The sequence below is a fragment of the Armigeres subalbatus genome, chromosome 3, assembly GCF_024139115.2.
Source record: "Armigeres subalbatus isolate Guangzhou_Male chromosome 3, GZ_Asu_2, whole genome shotgun sequence".
NCBI classification, from domain to species: Eukaryota; Metazoa; Arthropoda; class Insecta; order Diptera; family Culicidae; genus Armigeres; species Armigeres subalbatus.
Genome location: NC_085141.1, coordinates 367,653,487 through 367,670,215, shown reverse-complemented (window position 1 = coordinate 367,670,215; position 16,729 = coordinate 367,653,487). Strand labels below are relative to the sequence as shown.

Below are 16,729 nucleotides of genomic sequence, written 5' to 3'. Positions count from 1 at the left end.
CTCCTTTCGATAGGCTCGAAAGACTCCTTTCGATAGGCTCGAAAGACTCCTTTCGAGAGGCTCGAAAGACTCCTTTAGAGAGGCTCGAAAGACTCCTTTCGAGAGGCTCGAAAGACTCCTTTCGAGAGGCTCGAAAGACTCCTTTCGAGAGGCTCGAAAGACTCCTTTCGAGAGGCTCAAACGACTCCTTTCGAGAGGCTCAAAAGACTCCTTTCGAGTGGCTCGAAAGACTCCTTTCTAGAGGCTCGAACGACTCCTTTCGAGAGTCTCGAAAGACTCCTTTCGAGAGGCTCGAAAGTTTTCTTTCGAGATACTCGGAAGACTCCTTTCGAGAGACTCGAAAGACTCCTTTCGAGAGGCTCGAAAGACTCCTTTCGAGAGGCTCGAAAGACTCCTTTCGAGAGGCTCAAAAGACTCCTTTCGAGAGGCTCGAAAGACTGATTTCGAGAGGCTTGAAAGACTGATTTCGAGAGGCTAGAAAGACTCCTTTCGAGAGGATAGAAATACTCCTTTCGAGAGGATCGAAATACTCCTTTCGAGAGGCCCGAAAGACTCCTTTCGAGACGCTCGAAAGACTTCTTTCGCCAGGCTCGAAAGACTTCTTTCGAGAGGCTCGAAAGACTTCTTTCGAGAGACTTGAAAGACTCCTTTCGAGAGGCTTGGAAGCCTTATTTCTAATTCTTGGAAGCCTCGAAGTGGTTTTGAAGCCTTTTTTCAAGAGGCTCGGAAGCCTCTCTGCAAGGGCTCGGAATTATTTTTCCAAGAGATTTAGAAACATACTTCAATGACGCCTTTCAAGAGATTTGGAAACCTTTCTTTAATCCGACTTTCCAGAGGCGCGGCATCCTACTTTCAAGAGGCTCGGAAGACTTTCTACAATACGCTCTGCAGTCAAAAAAGTTCTGTAGGATGCTCGACGTATGAACCTAATTTGAATTGGGAAGTTTCATGGAAAATGAAAATATCAGAAAAGCTCATAGAGAGCCATATATTCCGTTAGTTTTCATGTCTATTTTTTCATGTATCTTGAAAGTTATGCTTATTTTAATTTACAGCAAAAAATAGGGGTACCTCAATTAATGCAAAATTTGAAGGGGTTGAGGTTGAGAACCGCTGCTATAGAGGTCTACTTCTACGGGCTGGGAAAGCAATGATAGATAGCTGGAGGGCTATAATGGTAAACGCAATGTCAATGTCACGCATCCGCTTTGCGTAAAATCTTGTTCGAACTTGCTGTCTGTGCTTGCGATGCATGTGCGTGATTGGTTGGTTTACCTATTTCCAAACCTTTGATTAATTATCTTAAATAGTTAAAAATCAGTATTTTCAGATAAATAAAAAAAGCGTGAGGGTCTCCGATCTTCGCAATCGCAAAGTGTACCCCAATCAGTGACAGGAATTGTCATTTCGATGCCATGGCACTAATGTGCTAATAACTTTTTTCACAAGTTATTAACAATTGTGTTTTTTTAAAAACGTGTAGCCTTCAAAAGATCCCTTTTTCTTATACACTCAGCGAACTGGACTATCGAAATTCATAACTGGCGCCTTATGAATCTTCGACCGATTATTTCACCAGCAGTGACCTTCCCGGCTATTCAAGCGTCGATGAGCGTGTGGTCTACATACCGGTCTCCCCACTCTGACGTCCGTGGTTCGAATCCAGTCTACCGCACTTCACTTTTTTTTTAAATTAAATTCATCATTCATAAGGCAACATATTGAAATTCATACCGATTCCTTGTGGCAAATTTTTATAAGGCGTTTGATTGAAAATCATACGTCCATTTTCCTCAGTGTAGGTCATTGTCAAATGACATTTTTTAAATTTCGATCTCATGCTTCACACTTTATATTTAGAACAATGATCTGTTTGGCAAAGTTCTAGGATTCTTTAAGTACTATATGTTGATCAAAAAAGTTACAAATATAAGCAAACCATAAATAGCAATCCCATAACATTTTTGTTTTTGACATTTTCCATCACTGACCCCAATATAGAAAAAACAGACGTAGATCAATTAAAAATTCCCAAAAAAAATCAAAATACCTCGTCTAATGGTGGTCTTGGGCACTAGAGGGTTAATAGCTTCGTCCCATCCCAGAAAAAATCATCAATGAAGTGATATAAATTTCTTAGCATGATCACTCCCTACGTTTGTGCAAACCTATTATATCATTTGCTTATGACGATATTCCTTAACTATATTCCAGCTCCTTGACATCTATGAGGGCGTCGGTGAGTCGCTGGCATCTCGTTAATTAGATGTCATATAATCATTTCTTTCCCTTCCCTAGTAAAGGAGAAGATGGGCGTGGCTGGCAATGGTAGCTTTCATGCTTTATCATTTTGAACCTCCAATTTGGTTGCTATTAAATCCCAAACAGTAATCCATAAGCAATTGGGGCGAGGAAGTTAAAGAATATACATGACAGCTATCAGCATACAATGTACGAAATACTCCGTTACAACGCAACGCAACGCAATTTTTGGAAAATTAATTAGATTTCCATACTAGTACCACAGTACCAGGAACCAGATGGTGGTAGTGGGTAAACTCGAGCGAATCTGATGTGTGCGCCACGCAGTATTGTCCTACACTCTGTGCAAAATATTCTGCTCTTTGATTTTACTCCATCTAAACAATTTATAATCTTAACAAAGTAAGTGCAACTAACAGTGGTATATTTGAATTTTCTAAATGACATGTCAAACTGTCAGAAAAATGCACGCCAGAGCCACAGGAGCACATTGAAAATGATGTTAGTCCCAATCTTCATCTGTTGGTTCTCTGTGTAATTACAGCTGACCTGGCAATAACGGAGTAGCAATCGTGGGTGGTCAATCATGTTCATGCTCATGCAAAAAAAAAGAAAAATATTATCCGAGCCGTTTAAAACCGTTAGCTGGATTTTTAAAGTAGTTTCAGCCTTGCGCTCCCTTGCGTACTTTTATCTTTCGAGCTTCCATTAGCGTTTGTCCAGCACCGATCATGCCATAAGCAAATAAATTATTGGTTAGTTATAGTTGTACAGAAATCAAACAGAAGAGTTTTGGCCAGGTGAGGCGCATTATACCGTCTTACTTTATTAATTCCAATTCCAATTTTGTACTGAACTCACAATCACACGATTGTTAGCGTATTTCAAGTACAAGCATGTACAAACTACTGGAATGTTGTACAGAAGATGGATTTTGGAGATTTTTTTACAAAAGCGTTTTATCCAGTCATTGTTACTCATCATATAATAATATTTAATTGAAATTCAACAAAGAAAAATAACATTCCGCTATCTACACAGTTTTTGTGTCAAAAGATGTATATCTGTCTACATATAGAACCATTTTATTAGGAACATTTCATCGTAGATCCTTGAATCCAGTATTCTGATCCGAATGGCACAATATGCACCGTTAACAATTCGAGTTAATGAATACCGACGAGTAGAACCGAGTTCACCGGTGGAAATCCCAGGAAAAACGAATTTGAGAAGCAACATGATTAAATTTGTTCCCTGTCGATAGCCGACCTCCTGGAATGTCAGCGAGTCAGCAATAAACGACGATGATGATGTTGATGATTTCGATGCTTTGCTGTTCGCAAGCTAGTATGTGCAGCAGTTCTTTCCTTTCGACAAAGTCATCCCAGGAGGGGGTCGGGGTATCAATTTTTGCGCGACACGATGTCAATCGGCCAGTGTTTGACGATGTGATTAAATTTCGAGTTGATTGATTTGATCTGGCGTGCGGAAAATTAACGATTGACACTATATGGGATAAATCGTTTCCGAGAATTTCATATAATTGAACGTTTATACTGAGTTACTTACCAGCGTCGTGGTATTTCAGATTCCGCGCCAAATGGGTCAATTGCAGGGGAATGTAGCGGGTGTCGGCCCGTGGCGGACTCCGTGGGGCAGCTGCTGGCGGGGATGAGGCACCGGGACCAAGTGGACACAGGAATGCCCGTTGTAGTTCCCAGCCCACTTCGGAAATAATGCTCGCCTTCCGGAAGTATGGGGTGACCTCGCGCAGGAATTTAACTGAAATTGTAGAAAAACGGGAAAAAATTAATTATTGAATCTAATCCAATGATCTTCCTGCAAGGGAAGGGTTATGTCAATAACCCTACTTACATCAGCACCTATTCGGACTTTGAACCATGCTGACCCAGCGATACATCCAGATTGCCCGATCAGCAGTTTAAGTTATTAAATGCAGGACACGGACCAGTCAATCAGTCAGTTCGACAGAGTACGCAGTGAAGTGATAGTGTTAGCAATAAAGTGTAATCGTTTCTCTTTTCAATAAATCAAATGTAATAATGAGTAATAGGTTTTTAAAACCCGAACGTTCCGTTGAATACTTGATTGGCGCAGCCGTCCGGTATCTGTTCGAAGTGCGTGAAAAACAGTGTAAAAGTTCGGATTCGTAAATCCGAATTAAAGTAGGTCCGCGATTACTTTAATAGTGAAAGCATCCAGCGTCATCGAGAGTGTGCTAGAGTCGAGACTTCACCGCACGCCACGGACAACAGAGAACCGCGATCCCCACGATTGTAACAGGTAAGCGAAACTTGTGATTTTATCTACCTCGCATGTTCTTAGTGAAATACGAATAAATATCATCCAATTTCATTTACCGTATTGAAGTTGAACCGTCCTTAGAGGAAGTTGAATTTCATCGCGATAAAATTAAAATTGATCGCGCGCGATTACTCGTTCTTAGAGAGAAGTAACACGTTCGACAATTCAATTTATCGTCGGGTTAGCAGCAGTTCTTAGAGAAGCCGCTCCCCAAACAGAATTAGCAAAGTTCCGAGAGAATTGCTATTCTGCGAAACGACACGAGTTCTTAGAGAACGTGTGTTTCTAAAACGTTTCAGTTAATGCCTAAAATTCCTAACAGGGCCAGAAGCGCCTTGCAGGTTACAAGGAAAATACTGAAGAATAAGAACAAAACGCGGTCAGCCTCCGAATCCACCAGCGATTCTGATAACGATTCAATCGAATCGACCGATCTCGCACACGTTCCATTGAAAGACCTTAATATTTCTTTCGATAAAATTAACATGGCCACAGAAAGCCCGTTAGATCAAATTGCCGCACAGTTGAACACGATGATGCAGGCAATAAATAGACTCGATGCAAAACAGAATGAGTACGACTCATTCATTCGAAATGCAACCGGAGCACCTTCCACTTCCACCTCACAATCCGCTGAGTCGTCCACAGGGCAACAAACCTCGAGGGCGAACATTGACTATCTTTTTAAGATACCGGATACAATTAAATCACTCCCAGTATTTGAGGGTAACCGCAAACAGCTGACCGCTTGGTTGCAAACGGCGGAGAATACATTAAACTTTTGAAGCCACACGTTGACGATACACTTTTTAAAATGTATGTCACTGCTGTGACTAACAAAATTGCGGGTAAGGCGAAAGACATACTTTGCCTTGTTGGAACCCCAATGACTTTGACGATATCAAAGATATTTTGATTAACGCTCTTGGGGACAGACAAGAGCTTTCTACATACAAATGCCAACTTTGGCAAAATAAAATGACGGAGGGTATTTCAATCCAGAAATATCACCAGAAAACAAAAGATATTGTGCAAAGCATAAAAAACTTAGCGAAGCAAAACAACTATACAAGGATAATTGGCAGGCCATTAACACATTCATAGATGAGGACGGCCTCGCCGCTTTTATAGCCGGCCTTAAGGAACCTTACTTTGGGTATGCGCAAGCCGCAAGACCCACTGACATTGAAGACGCGTACGCATTTTTATGCAAATTTAAGTCTAAAGAGTTAACAGCCTCCTACATGTCGGAACAACCCAAACAGACAAAACATTTCAAACAGAATCCTAGATTTGAGAAACCCCATTCACAAAACAAGACTGCAGAAGAAAAAACAACACCCTTATCGACCCCGATGGAAACGGAATCCACTAAGAGCCGTTTAACACTGAATAGGAAACTCATAAACAACCAAGAACTTGATACTTCAGAGTCCGAAGATGAAGCACCACAAGAAATTTCGGTAAATTTTCAAATACAGACGGAGCTGAAAAACGAAACATGAATTACTTACCATATCTCAAGATTAAACACCCAGAGACAAACAGGATTATGAATCTCTTGATTGACTCTGGCGCTAATAAAAATATCATTTCACCAGGCTTTTTACCACAGCCTAAATCCAAGGGATTTAAACTATAAACCAAACTATAAAGCATAAAGGAAAACTAAATATCTTCAAACACCTTCCCCCACTATCGTTTTACGAATATAAATTTCATTATTTTTTCGATGGCATACTAGGCGCTGAAACTCTCGCCAGATATGAGGCAAAATTAAATTTCAGATCCGAGACACTTCTTATAAATGGAGAAAAGATAACATTCTTAAAATATTTCCTTCAAAACCCCTGTATACCACCACACGATCACGGTAGACACATTAAACAATGGAGACTGGTTCGTTCCAGAGTTCCAGAAATTGAATGCAGACTCAGTTGTCGAACCAGGATTATACAGAGCAGACAACTTCAAAACCACAATTAATATTATTTCAACGAAAAGGAACTTCCAAAACTCCCAATCCTCAAGGTTACAGTTAACAACTATGAAACAATAGACCCGATCCCCATTCAATCTACGCAAAACTGAGTAACGAAGAAATATGTGACATTATTAGAACAGAGCACTTATCGCCATTAGAAAAAGCGGAGCTATTGGACTTGATTTTCGAAAATCAAGAAGTTTTATTACGGAAAGGTGAGAAATTATCATCGACCACCGCTATAAAACATAAAATTGTAACCAATAACGATGCCCCTGTTTACACTAAAAGCTACCGTTATCCTCATCATTTTCGGAAAGATGTTGAAGACCAGATTCAAGAAATGCTTGATAATGGTATTATCGCCCATTCATCCAGTCCATATTCCTCTCCAATATGGGTGGTGCCAAAAAACAGATGCGTCTGGAAAACGCAAAATACGAGTTGTTATAGACTATAGGAAATTAAATGACAAAACAATAGACGATAAATACCCCATGCCACAAATAGAAGATATACTTGACCACTTAGGAAAATCTGTATATTTCACAACACTGGACCTCAAATCTGGATTCCACCAGATCGAAATGGATCCCATCCACAGGGAGAAAACGGCATTTTCTACGGACAAAGGTCACTTTGAGTTCACTAGAATGCCATTTGGTCTAAAAAACGCCCCGGCCACTTTCCAGAGGGCCATGAACAACATTCTTAAGGAATATATCGGGACCATATGTTACGTGTACCTCGACGATATTGTTATCGTTGGACGGAACCTGAAGGAACATTTGAAAAATCTTACATTGATTTTGAAAAGATTGTCACAATTCAATTTAAAAATACAACTTGACAAGTGTGAATTTTTAAAGAAAGAAACAGAATTCCTTGGTCACATCATCTCTGAAGATGGCGTGAAACCAAATCCTGAAAAAATTGAAAAGATTATTAACTGGCCAATTCCCAAAACGGACACACAGATTAAACAATTCCTAGGATTAGCAGGATACTATCGCCGGTTTATCAGAGATTTTTCGAAAATTACAAGACATATGACAAAATATTTAAAAAAGGGCGAAGTATTAAACCTCCAAGACCAGAATTACGTGAACGCATTCAATACATTGAAGCAAATCATATCTGCGGATCAAGTATTAGCTTATCCACAATACGATAAACCTTTTATACTAACCACAGATGCGCCAGACCACGCATTAGGTGCAGTTCTGTCACAAATGCAAGAAGGAATTGAAAGACCTATCGCTTTTGGATCCAGAACATTGTCAGACACGGAATCACGATATGCCACAAACGAGAAAGAAGCTCTAGCCATTAAATGGGCTACACAAAAATACAAAAACTATCTCTACGGTGCAAAATTCACTCTTGTTACTGATCACAAACCCCTTACTTTTATCAAAACTTCAGATAAAAATCCCAAAATTCTAAGATGGAGATTAGACCTAGAAAATTTCGATTATGACATAAAATATAAAGAAGGACGCGCAAACGTAGTTGCTGACGCCCTAAGCCGACGCCCTTTAGAGGTCAACCAAAATGAAATCGATATTAATGCAAATTCTTCCATTTCAGGTATCAATCAAGGAGAACAAAACATAGATGTGTTGGCCGGAGACGGGAACCCCCTCACAAAGAATAACAAACTAGAGTTCCCTCTCTACACCACGGCAGGCTACTGACTGATACTTCTGCCAGCAGCTGCAGTTCTCTTTATTCAACAATAGGTATATACAATAATCCATAACAAACTTCCTTAATCTATACCATAGAGCAACTACAACTAACCGGCGCCCGCTTCTTATTCATCTTCGATCTACAGCGAAGCGTCGCACACTACCTGATATTCCAACACTCCTCCTTAGTGTGCACGCCTCGCAACTCTCCTGGCTCCTTCTAACACCGAGCCTCCCGTCCAGAGCTCCTCCTCGCCGAACAATTCCTCTCCTGGCCCAATCCGTTGCCCGTACAAATGGCCTCTATCCGACGTTTGCACAGCACCCTCTGTTGACCAGCTCCTGAATGTTCCGACGCTCCTCCTGGAGTTCTGCTGACCAGCCAGCATCCTACCGAACGTTCCAACCTCCTGATGAATTCCGTCCGGCGCTACCCAAGACTTACGTGGCTGATCCATGATCCCACTGCGCCACGCGACTTATGCGGCCGATCCATGATCCCACTGCGATAACGTCGACGGCCATAACATCCCACTAAGATGGAGAACGGGAATCGTTCCTGGGCCCATAACCTGTTGGCCGGAGACGGGAACCCCCTCACAAAGAATAACAAACTAGAGTTCCCTCTCTACACCACGGCAGGCTACTGACTGATACTTCTGCCAGCAGCTGCAGTTCTCTTTATTCAACAATAGGTATATACAATAATCCATAACAAACTTCCTTAATCTATACCATAGAGCAACTACAACTAACCGGCGCCCGCTTCTTATTCATCTTCGATCTACAGCGAAGCGTCGCACACTACCTGATATTCCAACAAGATGAACCATCTGCGGATTTAGAAACAGTACATAGTGGAGATGATTCTAATGACTTTTATATACATTTTGTAGATCGACCTGTCAACCACTATAAAAATCAACTGATTTTTCGGATATCTGGAATAACCACAGTAATAAAGGAAACTCTCTTTCAAAATCATCGACGAACGATCGTGGCACAACCTAACTTTTCTATGGAAGACGTTACCGAATCCCTGAAGCTCCACCACAATGGTAAGCAAACCGCCATTCTCGCCCCTGAACCCATTATGTTAATAATACAAGAGGCATTCAAAGAACACTTTGATGCAAAAGGTCACTTCGTTTTACAACTAAACTCGTTGAAGATGTACAAAACGAAGAAAGACAGAATCAATTGATTATTAGCGAACACGAGCGAGCACACCGAGGTATAACGGAAGTGATATCTCAATTGAAAAGGTCCTACTACTTCCCTAAAATGAGCAAGCTTATCAATATGTTTATCAACTCCTGTCGTGTCTGTAATGCTCATAAGTACGAGCGTAAGCCGTACAATATAAAAATTTCCCCTCGCCCAATAACCGAAAAACCAATGGAACGTGTTCATATGGATATTTTTATAATGGATTCATGCAACTTTCTTTCCTTGATAGATTCATTTACTAAACACCTCCAATTATACAACATGAAAACAAAAACCTTATCGATGTCCAAAAAGCCTTGACTAAGTACTTTGTATCTTTCGGTATCCCAAAGTTAATTGTGACAGACCACGAAACGACGTTTCAGTCAATTCAATTTAGAAATTTTATTACGCAAACAGGATCTTCTTTAGCTTATGCTTCTTCATCAGAAGCAAATGGTCAGATCGAAAGGGCTCACTCGACTATAATTGAAATCTTTAACAGCAATAAACATAAATTCGAAAAATTAGGAACAAAATCAATAATCAAACTATCAGTTGCTTTATATAATAACTCTGTTCATTCTGCCACATCTTTTACACCTAACGAGCTACTTTTTAATAATAATAATAATAGCAACCCAATAGACATTGTTGATAAAGCAAACAAATTATTTACGGATGCTAGGATCAATATGTACAAAGCCCAAATTAAACAAAGAAAACAAAATTGTAATAAAGAAGATCCACCCGAAATTAAAGACAACCAAACAGTTTATGTTATCCCAAATATTAGGACAAAACGAGATCCCCGCGCCAAAGAAACTATAGCTTGTGATGTGAAACATAGAACTTTTAAAAACGAGAGAAATATTAAAAGAAATAAAAATAAAATCAAACGGTTAAAGACGTAAAATACATATTACAGATTATCATCCACTTTCTGGCCCTCTTTCTACTTGCCGAATCTAAAATGGAAATAAGGAATCTTCACACAGATCCAGTGCTTTTGTTGAAACTAAGAAACTGCGGGATACAGACTGGAACTACAACAATTGTTCACCCCATAAATCTTACTAATATAGAACAGAATGTACTTAACTTCCACACGTTAACAAGAAAATTAGATCCAAAATTCCAATATTTGAACTGGTCTCTAGGAGAAGTAGGATTTACTCGATACGTTTTATCAAATAAAACCAATCAGAAGTAGGAGAGTTAGGAGATACGATGCAATCGGAACGGCACTCAAATGGATAGCTGGCACGCCAGATGCAGACGACCTTAAACTCATCAATAGTACCTTGAACGAGCTAACAGATAACAATAATCAACAGATCCAAATCAACACAAGAACCAACGAACGCATCGAGGACATAACCAGGATCGTTAACGAAATAATCCAAAGGGACAATTTAATGAACAAAATTTTACTTCAGGAAGTAGACGCTCTGAACCTTCTAGCCTACATGGACTGCACTTTTAATATCCTAAGAGACATAGAGGATACCATCTTAAAATCCAGATTATCGCTCGCAAACAGTAAACTGCTATCACTAAAAGAGATCTTCGCAATAGAATCCATAATTAACGAACAAGGAATTACAACACAATTTCCGGAGGCAGCATTAGATTTCGTTGAATCCAAAATCGCCATCAAACAAGAGATGTTGCTGTACATTCTACGAATCCCAAAATTAGATACAAAAGCGGAAGTTATCCAAATCACTCCACTACTAGTGAATAATACAATAATTACCGGAATTCCAACCCACATCATAAAATCCGGGCAAGATATTTTCTCGACAGAAAACCCAAATGATTTCATCCAACGTTATCCATTCATCAGAATTATAGAATCCGGATGTGTCAAATCCCTATTTTTGGCAAACAAAGCCATTGCAATACACTCACGCAATATCACGGCTTTACACAAATGATCTCTGAAGATAAAGTTTTGATCAGTGAGACGGAACAAATAACTCTCACATCAAACTGTGGTCCAGATAATAGGACACTGCATGGAAACTACCTCATTTCTTTCCATAACTGTAGTATTTGGATAAAGAACACCACCTTTACAAACAACGAAGTAACGATTAACACACCTGAAATTCTCGGAGCCTTCCCTGGACTACAAATAAACACATCAGTTTTACAGCAACATAACTTATCTTTCATCTCAAGTCAGTTGTTCGAAAACCGGAGGAAAATTGAGCACATCCAATTTAAACAATATAGAAGCAACACCTGGATATTCAGCATCTTTGGAGGAATATCTTCAACTTTAGTAATGTTCATAATCATCGTCATTCTTTGTCTTCGTAGGAAAAAGATAATTATAAAAATAAAAAAAAATCCCAAAACAGTTCAGTAAAGGACAACCTTTTAGCAGAGCGATCATCAAGAGGACAACATAAGCCAGAAGCTAAGGGAACAACCAACACCAGTAATTTACAGGCCGAGGACGACCTTTTTCACCCCCCGGAGGAGTTATGTCAATAACCCTACTTACATCAGCACCTATTCGGACTTTGAACCATGCTGACCCAGCGATACATCCAGATTGCCCGATCAGCAGTTTAAGTTATTAAATGCAGGACGCGGACCAGTCAATCAGTCAGTTCGACAGAGTACGCAGTGAAGTGATAGTGTTAGCAATAAAGTGTTTCTCTTTTCAATAAATCAAATGTAATAATGAGTAATAGGTTTTTTTTAAAAACCCGAACGTTCCGTTGAATACTTGATTATATGAAGTATGAATTTCGGAAAGGTTGCGTTACTAAAAGAGTTATTTTTTCTTTGTTTCGTTCTCTTTGTAAGCTAATAATTTTCATTTTTTTTAAGAACTCAGATTTTTTTACTTTTTGTAAACATTTAAAAAGATTGTTCGACCTCAGCAGTAAGGTCGAAATACGTATCTGTCAAGGTACAATCAAGCGGTGGAATTAAATGGGATGGTACAAACTCGTCTTATGGCAAATGAATTTTCATGTAAAATATAATTTTGCAATAAAAATAACAATGATTCATTATGCTTGTACCGAGAAAAAGTGTGCTTTCGCCACTTTTTCTATCAACGTCACGGCATTGAAAATTGTCATCGCATTGAACTTTTCCACTGTTGCCGAGTTGACAGCTCTTCCACAGCGTTAGCCGCCCATCAAAGCTTTTTTTTTGTATTCCCTTAGCAATCCTTATGTTCGGCTTACCAAAGTTTTTTTTATCGTTCCGCCTAACCCCTTCTTGAAGAAATCTTTAATCGAGAAAATGGGTGAATAGATGCCTATAAAATACAACTGGAGCATAGAATTCGCTACAATCGACAGCCAACAACCCGGCGGCTCACAGCGTGCAGCAAACATAATCCTATCAATCATAATTTATTACCGACGAGACGGGAAACGGACGGACACCCGGTGTTCTCCGGGAACAATGCCGGAATTCAACAATCCGCGCGTAAAGTTTCCAACCCAACGGAAACGACGTACCTACAGTATGCGATGAGTGGAATGCCTACTGCCGGGGAGTACGGGGGAAGTGCTAATTCTGGACCAGCCCAATTATGCTATTCATCAGGTAAAATTCTGTTATCTGTGAGTTCTTAAAAAGATCAGGGCATACGAATTTTATTAATGATGGGAACAGCGGTTTATACATACAGATATCTACAATACAAAACAATTAAAGTGTTCGAACGATTACAGTTGCTCCCTTCAAACCAATTTGCTCAAAATCTATAGCATCTGGTTGAAAACTAGTGCTCGTACCCTCCAACAACATGCGAAATAATGAGCAAAAGTGCGGTAGAAAAATATAAAACGGAAAGCCACGGATCGTTGAGAAAATCTCGGCCAAACGGAATAATCTACCGGAAACGGGAAGTTGGCGATAGCGTCACCACACCGCAGCACCGCACAGACGGAGCAGACAGCCAGGCTTTCATTAGTCTGCAACGAAGAAAAGAGCATTTGTTGGGAAATACGCGGCAAAAATGCGCGAAGAAAACGGCAACAATATGCCGCCGGGGAAATAATCCATTCTCCTAATTTACTTTGTTGTCTTTAATTTTTCATCGGTTTGTGCTATGGTGGTGTGGCGTAACAAGACGTGAGCAAAGAGAGCAACACTGCGTACAGAAAACTGAAAGAATTAATTATGTAGGGTAAAATGATTCAAAATGCACCCTTTCATATTTTTAAATGCTAGCTGAACAGTAAAAACAGAAATATTAGAACACTAGAGGGCCCTTCTTAGCCGTGCGGTAAGACGCGCGGCTACAAAGCAAGACCATGCTGACGGTGGCTGGGTTCGATTCCCGGTGCCGGTCTAGGCAATTTTCGGATTGGAAATTGTCTCGACTTCCCTGGGCATAAAAGTATCATCGTGCTAGCCTCATAATATACGAATGCAAAAATGGTAACCTGGCTTAGAAACCTCGCAGTTAATAACTGTGAAAGTGCTTAATGAACAGCTGCAAGGCGGCTCTGTCCTAGTGTGGGGATGTAATGCCAATAAGAAGAAGAAGAAGAAGAAGAAGAGGCGCTGTTATTTCATATACTACATAGTTAAACCGGCTTTGGGACAGAAGGTCGAAAGACAAAAGGTCGAATGCAAAACAATTAAAAATCTATAATTCTAAATACTTGAAAAAGACAAAATATGCGACAACAAGTTTGGAAACATGCTTCCAAAGCAAAATCTAGCTCATAACATTTCCTAGAGATTTCTCCTTCTTTATTTCATGGGTTCTTTAACCAATTTATGTATGGCTGCCATCGGGAAAGCATTGTTTGATTTTTATCAGTTCTCGGGACGGCTTCCCGATCCAAACTTCCTTTCCAATTTTGAGCAAAGAGATCCAGAAGATTATCAGGGTCTTGTTAAAATGAGTGTCAATTTAATTTTCCACTCCTCATCTTATCATCCAAATTAATTGTTTTGGTTCGGTTTAATTTTAACGTTACACCATTATTGGTTTTAAATTAAAATATATACATCAAAACTTGTAGGAGAATTGTGGGAAAAACCGATTTGGCCTATTGTCGCTCCCAATGACAGTACCTAAATAATTGCTTTGTATTGTTCTCAAGACTATGGCTTTTTAAATTTAAACAATTTTATAATATCGACCTTTTGTTCCTTCGACATTTTGTCCTTTCGACCTTTGGCCTTTGACCATTTGTTTTTCGACCTTTTCAATTATTTATTTATTTATTTAGACTAAGGCCGAAGTGGCCTGTGCGGTATATAAGAGTCTTCTCCATTCGGCTCGGTCATGGCTACACGTCGCCAACCACGCAGTTACGGAGGGTCCGCAAGTCATCTTCCACCTGATAGATCCACCTTGCGCACCTCCCCTTCTTGTGCCCATCGGATCGTTGTCGAGAACCATTTTCACCGGGTTACTGTCCGACATTCTGGCTACGTGCCCGGCCCACCGCAGTCGTCCGATTTTCGCGGTGTGAACGATGGATGATTCTCCCAGCAGCTGATGCAACTCGTGGTTCATTCGCCTCCTCCACGTACCGTCCGCCATCTGCACCCCACCATAGATGGTACGCAGCACTTTCCTTTCGAAAACTCCAAGTGCGCGTTGGTCCTCCACGAGCATCGTTCAGGTCTCGTGTCCGTAGAGGACTACCGGTCTAATGAGCTTTTTTTAGATTGTCAGTTTGGTACGGCGGCGAACTCTATTCGATCGGAGCGTCTTGCGGAGTCCAAAGTACGCACGATTTCCAGCCACTATGCGTCTCCGAATTTCTCTGCTGGTGTCATTTTCGGCAGTCACCAGTGAGCCCAAGTACACAAATTCTTCTACCACCTCGATTTCGTCACCACCGATGCAAACTCGCGTTGGTTGGTCACATTATCTTCTCTTGAACCTCTTCCTATCATGTACTTTGTCTTCGACGTGTTGATGACTAGTCCGATCCGCTTAGCTTCCCTCTTCAGTCTGATGTAGGCTTCCTCCATCTTCTCAAAGTTACGTGCCATAATATCTATGTCGTCAACTTATTGAAAATTGTACCACTCGTGTTAATCCCTGCTCTTCGTATTACCCCTTCCGAAGCGATGTTGAATAGCAGACATGAAAGACCATCACCTTGCCGTAACCCTCTGCGGGTTTCGAAGGGACTCGAGAATGCCCCTGAAACTCGAACTACGCACATCACCCGATCCATCGTCGCTTTGATCAACCGTGTCAGTTTATCCGGAAAACCGTGTTCGTGCATTAGCTGCCATAGCTGGTCCCGATCGATTGTATCATATGTGGCTTTGAAGTCGATGAATAGATGATGTGTGGGCACGTTGTATTCGCGGCAGTACTTGGCGAATGGCGAACACCTGGTCCGTGGTGGAGCGTTCGCCCATAAAAACCGCCTGGTACTGCCCCTCGAACTCCCTTGCAGTTGGTGCTAGTCGGCATAAAATTTGGGAGAGTACCTTGTAGTCGGCGTTCAGCAATGTGATTGCGCGGTAGTTGCTACAATCCAGCTTATCGCCCTTTTTGTAGATGGGACACACGACACCTTCCATCCACTCCTGCGGCAAAACTTCCTCCTCCCAATTCTTGGTAATGACCCAGTGCAGCGCTCTAGCCAGTGCCTCACCACCGTGTTTAAATAGCTCTCCTGGTAGTTGGTCAACCCCAGGGGCTTTGTTGTTCTTCAGCCAGCCAATCTCCTCCTGGATTTCCTGGAGATTCGGAGCCGGTAAAATTAGGTCCTGCGTGCGTTCTCCCAGGCAGGGACGGGAATGGTTGACATTTCTTTTTACCATTCATTCTTCCATGCAAAAAAATAAAAACAAAACCACGGCAGCCACAGCAGCAGCCACGCCAAGCAGACGACAGTCATTACATGCTTTTACCATTTTCTCTCCCCACAATTAATGTTTTCGTACAATAATTTCACAACGTGTAACCGTTTTTGGTGGGAAATATTCATTTCATTACTACTTGCTTGATTTAGAGACAAGAACGAATAAATCAGTACCTACGGATAGCACTCCTTCTAGGCTTTGCGCCACAGGAAATTAAACCCGATTCTGTGCTGTTTGCGCTGCGCACGAGCTGAAACAAAAAATCTCACGCAAATGTTGACCGCGCGCCGGCACGACTCTAACGTTGCAGCAAGCAAACAGTTTGCTTCATCGGAAAAATAAATGTCACGATGTCGCGTACATTTTTTTTGACAAACTGTTTCGGCTTGTTTGGCGCATGAAATTTGACTGAAAAAAAGATAAACATTCGCAT

At 40.8% G+C, this 16,729-nt stretch overlaps 1 protein-coding gene across 1 annotated transcript in view; it reads right to left on the bottom strand.

Annotated features, from left to right (window-relative positions):
* LOC134226360 (beta-1-syntrophin) overlaps window positions 1-16,729 on the bottom strand; it is a 728,606-nt gene that overhangs the window by 126,673 nt on the left and 585,204 nt on the right. The window contains exon 6 of the mRNA XM_062707096.1: window positions 3,832-4,044. Within this exon, the coding sequence (XP_062563080.1) occupies window positions 3,832-4,044 (213 nt within the window). The remainder of the gene's footprint in view (window positions 1-3,831; window positions 4,045-16,729) is intronic.